Source organism: Azolla caroliniana, unplaced genomic scaffold (genome assembly GCF_043228905.1).
Source record: "Azolla caroliniana isolate FFs.n. ecotype wild unplaced genomic scaffold, voAzoCaro1.0.p SCAF_1, whole genome shotgun sequence".
Classification (NCBI taxonomy): domain Eukaryota; kingdom Viridiplantae; phylum Streptophyta; class Polypodiopsida; order Salviniales; family Salviniaceae; genus Azolla; species Azolla caroliniana.
In genome coordinates this window covers 35,416,064-35,428,016 of record NW_028230436.1, presented here as the reverse complement: position 1 = coordinate 35,428,016, position 11,953 = coordinate 35,416,064, and the positions used below count along the sequence as shown (strand labels likewise).

The 11,953-nt window shown below is 37.1% G+C and overlaps 1 protein-coding gene across 4 annotated transcripts; it reads left to right on the top strand.

The window, feature by feature from the left end:
* The first annotated feature begins 752 nt into the window (after positions 1-752).
* On the top strand, positions 753-9,989 carry LOC147870142 (transcription factor TGA2.2-like). 4 transcript variants are annotated; one of them, XM_087337321.1, is made up of 9 exons: positions 753-1,060; positions 2,131-2,360; positions 2,437-2,514; positions 2,828-2,887; positions 2,971-3,048; positions 3,131-3,173; positions 7,808-8,079; positions 9,094-9,330; positions 9,432-9,989. In XM_087337321.1, the coding sequence occupies exons 2-9, from the start codon at positions 2,253-2,255 to the stop codon at positions 9,576-9,578; spliced, it is 1,023 nt and encodes a 340-aa protein (XP_087193447.1). In that variant the 5' UTR covers positions 753-1,060; positions 2,131-2,252; the 3' UTR covers positions 9,579-9,989. The 4 variants fall into 4 exon arrangements, with proteins under 4 accessions (XP_087193447.1, XP_087193448.1, XP_087193446.1 ...); XM_087337322.1 differs by having other exon boundaries at positions 753-1,114; XM_087337320.1 differs by having other exon boundaries at positions 753-1,129; positions 2,054-2,360.
* The last annotated feature ends 1,964 nt before the right edge of the window (positions 9,990-11,953 follow it).

Below are 11,953 nucleotides of genomic sequence, written 5' to 3'. Positions count from 1 at the left end.
ATGCTCCAACTTTCTCACTCGTCCAAAAGTTGTCTTTCATTTCATACGCGCAAAGTGAACTCATTCTAAAAGTTAAAGACCTATCTTTTTCTCAAGCGTACAATTGCGAGAGGTTTTAGCTATTGAATCAATAGATAAACAGGACGAGTATAAACACACACACACACACACACACACATGTGCGCGCACACACGTGGGAGGTGCAAAGGATTAATCGACGATAGGTAGAGGATAGATGAAGGCATCTCGAGGAAGTCTAGGTTAGAAGGTTCGAGGGATTGTGAGGGTTTTGAATGGCACAAGGGGGGAGATAAGATGGGGGTGAGGTGTTTGAGTGGTATGAAGGGGGGACAATAGGATCTCGTCGGCCGGAGTTTGGGGGTTGGAGTTCACATTTGTGATAAAGGACATATATGGAGGCCATTGTATATATCATATATGTATTGATATGTATGTCACTATGTATTTGTATATATGTATGTATGTACGTATGTGTTGGTATCTATCTGTATGTACATACATATTGGTATGTATGTACGTATGTATTTGTATGTATGTATACATCTAAATTGTAATGATGTATGTATGTATTCGTATTTATTCTGTGTTCTTATGTATGTATGTATTTGTTTTTGGTGTTGTGAGCCACGTAATGCGGAAAAGATCGATCTGGATTGCATACATAATCCCTACCTCTCTCTACCTCTCTCTACTGTTTCTTACTCCTGCCCCCCCCCCCCCTGCTCTCATCTCTGATGTTTTGCTCCCTTCTTCTTCTTCTTCTGATGATGATGATGATGACGACGAGGAAGAAGATTATGGATTAATGATCCCCTCCTTTCTTCTACTTTTGGCTATATTGCTTCTCTAGATTCCCCGGTGAAAATTAGGGTTTTCTGCTTGGGTCTTAGCTGCTCTTTTCAAAGACCACGCCATCATCATCATCATCATCATCACCTCCACCACCATTACCATCATCATCATCATCATCATCATCGAGGTCGTCATCACCATCACCGTCATCCTCTAATTTGTCAGTCTGAAGTTGCTATTTTTTCTGGTTGGTCCTATACATTGAGATTGAGTGGATCTCGATTATTCTCTTCACATTTTGGTACCTATTTCTACTGTAAGTATCTATTCTGTTCTGACATTTTCCGGAAAATTGATGCCTGTTGTATTTCAAAAACCGAACCATGAATGAATGAAGAATTTTCTCATTTTTCTTAGCTTGATTGACTGTTCATATATTGATTGCAAAGTCCCCTCACAATCATGACGTGGTTTGCACAATCTTAATAGATGCTTAGAGAGAGACAGAGAAGCAAAAATTGCACAATTTGTGTCCGAATTCTTACCATCCATGCTCGAATTGCTAAATTTCCAGACGATTTTTTGAACTTCCCCGGATGAAAATGTCTATTTCTAAAGAGATCAAAGTCTGCTAGAAATATTTAAACAAGTCCATGGCATATTACACTGACCCACTAAGTGGTTTGAGGAGAGATGTCATAGCAAAGTCAACAAAATGTACAATTCTTGAGATGGACGGATTGTATAGTATAAATTTCTGCATACAAAATTCTAGTTTTTTACTACTTATCATCTTTCTTTCATTCTTCTCCTGTCTCTCTCTCTCTCTCTCATCTAACTCATTCATTCACTTAGTCAATCACCAAATTTAGATGCATTTAGATGCATACGCTATTCTGGTATTGTAAAGTTATATTGATTTATTTGTAAAGTTATTCTGATGTTTATGCCTATATTTTGAGACGCCCATATGTTTCTTATTTCCCCAAATGCCCCTTTGGATCAACAGATACAGTGTATTTTCAAACTTTCCCATAAAACATGGATGCAATGGTGAAATGGCCAATTGAAGCATGTTAATTAACACAGACTTTAACTAAGCTAATTTAGCTTAATTGAATTAACCATTGCTTCTTTTTAATTTAATATAATTAAATTATAAGAATTTGGGGCATTAGCTATCATAACAAAAGTTTATTTAACAATTTTCTTTTTCCGTTTCCTTGCATTAAGCTGCCAGAGAAACAAGTCCATAAAAACTTCCTTTGACTCAACAGCTGTGGTTTGATATGGAGACAATGGCTTAACCCAGAACAGGACAATGTTTGGGAGTCACTTTTCGAGTAACTGTAAAGGCAGATGGGAACATAAAAATTACTAAGTGACCTTTTGTACAAATTCAGATCGTCCAGGACATAGGATATACCATCACATAATACATGGGTTTTGAATCGCCACCAGGACGCCACTTCCAGAACTGGGCTGATCATAGTCCTCGAGCTGAGACGTCAACAAGTCTTGAAGGAGATGCTAAGGACAGTAACAGAGTAAGTGCCACTTACCGTATCATCCTTTTCATGTATCTGAATATAATTTTCTATGTCTAAATTCTCTGTCTTTCAGCAAGACACTGGGAGCCGGGATCTAGTTATAGCATCTGGGTCTTCGGACCATGATCGTGGAAAAATGGTGGACTCTAAGGTAGTTTTCTATCTAAACATATTTTACAGAGTTCTATTGATGAAATGAATACAAATTGCTCTACTGTCTTCGAGATAGGGGGGCAATCAAGTGATACATGATAATGTTAGGGACAATATTCTAGTGGTAATTTATATCATTCAAGAGTGAGTATTATTAACATTCTCAAAGGGTCTCAATTTAAAGTGATTGCTACATACGATACAACATGTTTAACAAAAAGCAAACATGAATTTTTGGATAGTCAGTTGTGTAATTTTGTTTTTCTTGAAGGTGGACTCAAGGCTAAGGTACATATTTTAAAATTTCCTAGGTCCTTCGGCGTTTGGCACAAAATCGTGAAGCTGCACGCAAAAGCCGCCTAAGGAAAAAAGTAATGCTATCTTTGTGTGTCATTCCAAATGTCCAACCGACCAAGCTTAGCGTCTTCTAACTGAGTTTATTGGTGTTTTCTAGGCTTATGTGCAGCAGCTGGAATCAAGCCGAGTGAAGCTTAACCAACTTGAGCGAGAACTTGAACGTGTAAGACAACAGGTAAATATCTATCATGCCAATATTGTATGCACTTAATATGCAGAGGTATGGTGCTTCTCGCTCAATGTCACATGAATTGCAGGGAATGTACGTGGGGGGCTCCTCTGGTGATCATAGTCATCCAGGTATGTGGAAATTTATTTTCTATATAAACCTCAGGTTATTCCCTCAAAAACCAACAAGAATTGTTCTTTTTAGTGACATATCTTTGTAACTTCTGATTGCCTTTTTAAAATGTATCAGTTCATGATCAGTGTATGTATATATTAAGAAGGTCCAGATGCATATTGAGCATTTGAATGTGAGATCTCAATTGTTGTTCACAATCTGCTACATTTATAAACTGAGGGATTATGGATGTAACTTGTGGGAAAGTTTGTTTGACATGATATTTATGATTTTAACCTACCCAATTATGAAATGAAAGCAACATAGTTGATATGAAAGAGTGGGAATGAAAATGCTGAACTGGGGCAAAGTTAGATGAAATATAGAGTGACGTGAAGGTCAGGATATTCAGTCAGTAAAAGTATGTTCAGAATGTAGATACCAGTGCATAGCATACATCATCCATGACTCATATAATGATCTAGGCTATCTTCCTCTCTTACAACAGACACATTACTCAAATAATGATTTAGGCTATCTTCCTCTCTTACATTAGTCGTTGTCATCATTTCTTCCTCGTTTACAACACACATGGAATCTGAACCCACCATGATCTAGGCTATCTTCCTCTCTTACATTAGTCGTTGTCATCATTTCTTCCTCTTTTACAACACACATGGAATCTGAACCCACCACGATCTAGGCTATCTTCCTCTCTTACATTAGTCGTTGTCATCATTTCTTCCTCTTTTACAACACACATGGAATCTGAACCCACCATGATCTAGGCTATCTTCCTCTCTTACATTAGTCGTTGTCATCATTTCTTCCTCTTTTACAACACACATGGAATCTGAACCGACCATGATCTAGGCTATCTTCCTCTTGTACAACAGATACATGACTCAAATAATGATTTAGGCTATCTTCCTCTCGTACATCAGTCGTCATCATTTCTTCCTCTTTTACAACACACGTGGGATCTGAACCCACCACGATCTAGGCTATCTTCCTCTCTTACAGCAGACACATGACTCAAATAATGATTTAGGCTATCTTCCTCTCTTACATTAGTCGTTGTCATCATTTCTTCATCTTTTACAACACACATGGGATCTGAACCCACCAAGAGAGATTCATTGAGGAGCTGCTTTTGCCTATACTTGGACCTGGCATTGTACAACCATACATCACCTTCAATGATAAATGACACTATGGCCCCGATCTTCACTTGTGAGTCGACATAGTCACGAAGCCATGCATATTATGCCTGTAAACCAATTTCCTATAGCATCATAGATAGCCTTTCATACTACCCAATCCTTGAACCATTTGTCTTATCGTTTCACTTAATTATTCATTTAAGTTCGTTTTCATACACTGTTTTGTTCGTTTCTTGGATAGTCAAAGGACACCAATGTTTGTATTAATGATGTCTCATAGGTTGATATTGGCTTCCATCAGAGGTTAAGATATATATTTTTCATTTTTCTTGATGCTGAAAGTTAGAAGATTTCCTTTTTTTTCATGTGTAATAAGGAGATTTAAAAATTCTTGAGTGAAACTTATGAACTGTCAGTTGCCATGTGTGACAAGACCAAAGAGGGCGAGCAACATCAGCAGAAATATCATGTGCATGTACAGGGTCTCTCACATACACTGCATTAGAGGCTGATTTGGTCTTTTTTCCCAAGAAAGATGCAACATTAGTATTAAGAAATGCCCTAAGGCTGTACATGAAATATGTCCATATAGGTAATGACCCCCGTCCTAAGTCCTAATTGTCAGATTAATTAAATACTTCACTGTTGAGTAGAACCACGCCACCTGTTCAGAAATCCGTTCCTTTGTCATGAAACTCCAATAATTGTTACTCTACCCGTTGTGTATTACCTTTTATGTTAATGAAACAACCTCTGAGATTATGAACAGTCTCTGTTCAAATCCCAGAAATGATCTGGCCAAGTCTTTTTGTCACGTTTTGGAATACCTTCAAACATTTGGCCTTCCAAATATACCAAATTGTGATACTACTTACCAATTGCCATATTTCAGGTTTATCAGTCTCTTTTTGTGGATTCAGAGGTATAATTGTTTTTTGCATCAGATCATGTCTCATAGCAAGACCATCTGCAACATCCTCTTGCTCATATACCATTACTTTATCTTGTACCACCACCCATAATATGCCCCCCCATGTATACACCACTCGAGGATATTCTGGTATTAACAGTGTTACGATTCTTTTCGATATTTCCATCGCAAAATCACAACTTCACAACATCACAAACAAAATGCTTAGCAGTCTCCACTAGATTTGGTCATTTTTTGAGGAGCCTGTACATGTTTTTTTTTTTTCTACCCACAAATTGACATCAAATATTGGTTCCCTCACCCATCTTTGTTTAGATTACACTGCAGGTAAAATAATAGACATTGCAACAGAGGTCCTGGCGTGATGAACCCTAACTTTTGGGGATATACAAACAACTACAAACCAAGTGTGGAAAGAAGTTGCTGGCTAATTGTCTCGCAGAAAATATACCTAGTTATCTCTTGAAGAGTTTTTTTGAAGGGGGGCAGTTCATGATTGGTTTTGGAAAGTAGAAGGCAGTTCTTCTTTCTTTATAAATATAGCATGAAAAACTCCAAAATATTTCCCTTAACATGGTTTTTTGCATCTCCACCTTTTTTTGCACCAAAAAATGATCCACATATTTAGTACTGGCACACATGCCATCTTATCCTCTATACCTGGAAGAGAAGCAGTTTATGTTTGATTGAGCCCAAAGTCTATTTAGCATCATGCTTATACAACTGTGGACACTATTTCCAGAGCATTCATATTCTGGTCACAGGTGAAAATTGCGGAGGCATATAGTTCTGATATCAATCGGACAATAATCATGCTTAAGACAAAATATTCCACACATTCCATGCAACCTTAGTCCTAATTTGGCAACCATCTCTATATTTATGAAAGAGTTGTTGGATATTAGTGCAGTGGAAAATGTTGATATCGGAGTCTTGGTGAAGTTGAGAGGAATACTATTGGCGATGTACTATTGGCAATTCTATTTTTCAGACCATAGTTGTTATTATCAAATCGTTTGTTATATCAAACCAAATATCTAGAAAAGTTCAAGGAACATAGCAGTGAATGTTACCTGGTTGGGAATTGCCTAATGCTCCTCCAATAATGTTTTGCTAATACCTGGGATGAACTATACTTGAGAAGATATTATTACTGGTATAGTATCCAAGTTATGCCTCCTCTGAAATGGAAGTGGAATAGAGGTCTCTACAATTGATACAAGGGCATGGATTTTCTCTAGAAATCCTTCTATAGGTAGGCTGACATCTCATTTGCAGATTCTACATACATAAGACCTTGGAGACCTCTGAGGTGAATCATGACACCCCAAACCTTCAAGACATCCATGGTGCCTACAATGGAATAGAGGATTGAAAGGGCAGGGTGGCTGTTCATCAGCCAACTTCTTCTGAATATTCTTGAAGTTTCTCGCCAATGTGCATATCTTCATAAGATCAAAGCTATAATCATACGGCATCAGAAATGACTATCTTGTCCTACCGACATTTCGATATTGGATTACCTCATCATTCATGTCTGATACAATTTTAGCTCTAGTGATCAGGTTGATTGGTGTCGGTCATTCTTCACTAGGTATGTTCAACCAGTTTAGTTTAGGAAGCTAGAGTAGAAAGACATTTTCCTTCTGTTACCTGCATTGTCGAGTTACCATCAACAGTTTTAGTATTTGTGAGGTCTCATAAGCCATAGTGGTCTTTTAGACATGTGAATATATCTTTCGTTCTTTCTCCTTCGATGCAAAATCACTGCATATTCTTACTTCTGCATGTTTGACTGGATCACTTGTTGCATGATTTGTACTGTATTTCCTTAAGATTTGAACATTTGTAGCCTGGCTAGTTAAGTTTGAATTTCTCTATTGGCCTCTATGCCTCGAAAGAAAGAAAGAAAAAAGATCTATTAACTTCTTTTAAGAGGCCAAAATGGCCAATAAGACCAAACAAGAGATTACATCTTAAAATGTTGTCTTCTTTTTGGGAAACGACAAACCAAAAGAAATAAGTGTAACTAAGGAATCTTGTCATCTATACTTGTAAGATTCTCAAGTCAGATATATTATAAATTTTGTCTTTAAAAGATCTCTAGCATAGGTTGATCCAGAATGGAGAGGTCTCCGAGGTGAGGGAAGCACCTGTGATGGCGGGAGATACTGGCCTTAATCTGTTGATGACAGCAATGATGAGATCGTGATCCATGAGGCTGAGACCTACGTGCAGGACAAATTGCTATTGCCCGATCTATTGTAACCCTTTTGCAATGTCCTTGTTGGGATCCCATTTGTGTAGCCCTTGATTGAGTTGGAGTAATGGGGCTAAAGAAAGTTGTGATTGCTCTTTGTTGATTAGCTTGTGTGTCTGTATTGTTGTCCTTTAAAAACTTCTCCCCATGTCTCAAGTTCTCGCATATCAATAAAGAGAATGCTAGTAGCTTAAGATTTACAAAGTTTTGCATATGCCTATTTTGGAGTTATTGGCAACCAATATTTTTTTGCATGCTCCATATGACTGATTAACATTTGATTCTGATATGTCACAGGTGTTTTTGCATTTGACATGGATCATGCACGTTGGGTCGAGGAACAAAATCGTCAAATATCTGAGCTAAGGTCTGCATTAGCTGCACATGTGACTGATAATGATTTACGCGCACTTGTAGACAATGGTGTTTCACATTATGATGAACTCTTTCGACTCAAAGGAATTGCTGTAAAAGCAGATGTTTTCCACATTGTGTCGGGCATGTGGAAAACTCCAGCAGAGCGCTGTTTTATGTGGATGGGTGGTTTTCGTCCTTCAGAACTTCTGAAGGTCTACCTCTATATCTCTCTGTCTTTCCTATCTTTCTCTTTTGCATACAAAAGCATTTGTGTATCAATATCCCAGAGTGTACCGGGCTGCATGTGTTCAGATAGCTGAACTTAGTGATGATTGTAATTTGTCAGTATGCATGTTCATGCTTGCTTGAGTCATAAGGAAACCATATGCTTACTAGTATGCAATACGTCAACTTTTATACAAGAAGATAACTGTAAAAATGTCACAATTTGCTCAGTGACATATTGCAAGATGCTCCTGTCAAAGTAGAATGGGCGAACTTCAATATTGTAGTGTAACAATTTTATGGCGGAAAAGATTTATTGTTATGTGGTTAGTAATCAATATGAATGTGGCAGTTTACAACACACGTTATGGAGCCGATGCAATCCTTATGTTGCCCTTGAAAGGAATCACAGCACTGTGAAAGAAAATAGCTCCATCTTAATGCAGAAAGGATTATCTAAATCTTCTTTTGCTATCTTAGACTACTCATGCAGTCACATACAAATGCTATGCTGGGCAGACTAGCTGCCAACATTCATGATTATGTTGCTACTATATGTTCAGATTTAATTGATGCAATTAGTGTAAATTGTGCCCTTAACTTATAGTTCTACTTATTGATGTTAGTTCTCTATGAGTTTAGACAGTCTTACAATAGTTTGTTCAATAATAAAGGTAAAGTATTTGAATAAAAAAAATCTTGATGTAATTAACTAACACAAGAACTGAATTTGTGCTCATCAATTATGGGGAATGCAGTTATTGCGATAGTTAGAACTCTCATGTGGTTGAGGCATACGAATTGTTGCTCTCTATATTTTAAGTTGTAATCTCTCATTCGGTTGTGTAGGCCATTTTGGCTTCTTAAAATACGTGAATGTATCTTTCTTTCGTTCTAATTGTCCTTGTTGGCACTCATTGTTCATTCCCACATTCTGAGTGTGGTATTGGTAATCTTGTGTAATGGCCATTAACATCAGCTTTTGTTGGCTGGGGGAGCAGATCTTAATTCCTCAGCTGGAACCACTAACAGAACAGCAATTGCTAGCCGTATGTAATCTTCAGCAATCCTCGCAACAGGCAGAGGATGCGTTGTCACAGGGAATGGAAGCCTTACAACAGAATCTAGCAGATACCTTATCGGCTGGATCGCTTGGAACATCAAATGTTGCTAATTATATGGGCCAGATGGCGATGGCAATGGGTAAACTTGGGACACTGGAGAACTTTGTCCGCCAGGTCTGAAACTGAGAACACATGTTTTTATTTTTGTTGCAACAAAAAAACTATGAATGGGAAGGAATAAAATGTCATTACCACTTTTTGCTTTGGGCACACAGGCGGATAATCTTCGACAACAAGCACTTCAGCAGATGAACCGTATTCTCACAACAAGACAGGCCGCACGAGGTCTTTTGGCTATGGGAGATTATTTTTCACGGCTCCGAGCTTTGAGCTCTCTTTGGGTAGCTCGGCCACGTGAATGAGAAAGGATTGAATTGAGCAAGTGCAAAAATTGTCTTTATATTCCTGAGGTATTTTCTGGAGCTCTTGTAATGATAAAGAAATCGCCACCAGTAAATGAGAATGATCAATCAGCTATTGCTGGCTATCTAAGACTATATCACCACGACCGTGTGAAATATTCTTTGATATGTATCTCTCTTCCTGATCATTTTTAGTCTTCTGAGATGTTGTAACGTTATATAAGTTATTCAGAACATTGGTAACCCAAACAATAATCACTGAAGCCTGGAGTCCCTTTGCTAACAAATGCTGAATTGTGTGGTTACCACACATGGTAATGCATTCGTTTAGCCAAGTACTCTATGATCTTTCCACTTGTACAATGACTTCAATAATGTTAATATTAGGAGAAGTTTCTCGATTGTATTTCACATCTTAGAGAATACCATCTTTATTGTTATATTAAGAGCTTTAGCTCTTTTTATGAGGAATTTAGTGGGATAACCCTATCACTACAATTATGTTTTTTTAAGTTCAGATTTTGGATACTAAGAGGTAGATTAACTTGTGCTTGCTATATACAATTTGGAAATTTCAAGGCCTTTTTGTGTATAATGTGGAGGTCATTTTTATTACGATTAATACCCACATTATGAGCAAGGAAGAAAAACCTTGTAACTTTATTAAGTGCCATACAATGTAGTACTACAGAGGATCTTTAGTACAACAACAACGATAATTAGAATTCTGTGTGTGAGATGATACACAAAGTTACCAAAGCCAATTATAAATATCATAATGGGGGATATGTTGGAAAATTTGTAGAATTTAATTCTAGCAATATGACAATTTGAGATTGCAGAACCATACAAAGTACCACACCAAAAGATAATAAGAAGATGAATTGTGTATGCGAGAGAGATGATACACAAATTTACCAAAGCCAATTATACATATCATAATGGGGGATATGTTGGAAAATTTGTAGAATTTAATTCTAGCAATATGACAATTTGAGATTGCAGAACCATACGAAGTACCACACCAAAAGATAATAAGAAGATGAATTGTGTGTGCGAGAGAGATGATACACAAAGTTACCAAAGCCAATTATACATATCATAATGGGGGATATGTTGGAAAATTTGTAGAATTTAATTCTAGCAATATGACAATTTGAGATTGCAGAACCATACAAAGTACCACACCAAAAGATAATAAGAAGATGAATTGTGTGTGCGAGAGAGATGATACACAAAGTTACCAAAGACAATTATACATGGTGTACTGTGGGGTATGAATGTAAGAGAGCTAATACACAAAGTTTCCAAAGACAATTATACATGGTGTATTGTGGGGTATGAATGTAAGAGAGCTAATACACAAAGTTTCCAAAGACATTTATATAAGATAATGAATGACGTGTGTGAGAGTTAATACTCAAAGTTTCCAAAGACATTTATACAGAGCATAATGGGGATGATTATAAGATGACAACTTATTATTATTATTAATTAACTACATATCGACATTGAATAATGCCAAGTTCAATGTATGAAAAACATAACGTTTACTCGTAAACTAGTTTGTCATGACTGAATATCATAAAGGATCAATAACATATAACATGGAATTGTGAAATTGCCTACATCAACTACAACTAAGCTATTGCAGTGGAGTGTCTGAAACCTTGTCATTTTGTTATGAGGTTGTGTCTGTGGAGAGCGTTAGTACCATGATTGTCAAGGTAGTCAAACATGTGTGGGCTTAGCCTTAGCTTGGTAGACCATTGCCATTGTTCAATTCGAAATGTTGTACTCACAATAGTTTTTTGGAGGAATGTTGGAGTTGCAAACAATGCACTAGGGTTAGCATGGGCATTCTATGGAGTGTTTGATGCCAAGGCAAATGGTGCATGCATATTTGACAAAATTATGGGTAGTCATATGTCGATAACTTTTGTGTAGGTCATTGGCTAAAGTCAAGATACAATATCCTTTCCATCATGATGTTAGGGTTGTAGGTGGTAAATTCATTAGGCCTATGTTGGCGTGATGGAGTTTGTTAATTGTAGATTTTAGTATGCTCAACTTCACTTGGTTAGGTTGAGAGGTGATGTTGTAGTTGCTCAATGTTGATGAGGAACTATGGTAAGGTTTAGGTTGGGAAGTTAACATATTCCTTCTATTTGAGACCATTCTAGAAATCATGGAAAATGTCAATTATTGGACTAGATTCAAAAGAGAAAGTCTTTCTTTGTTTCATAAAAATCTTCAATTGGTTCTTCATAATCTTGACTATTTACAAGAAGTGAAAAAGGCCAAGTACATAATCCCATACATCAATATAATGAAAAGTGACCAAAGCATGATGCTGGTGCGGTTGATATGGCATA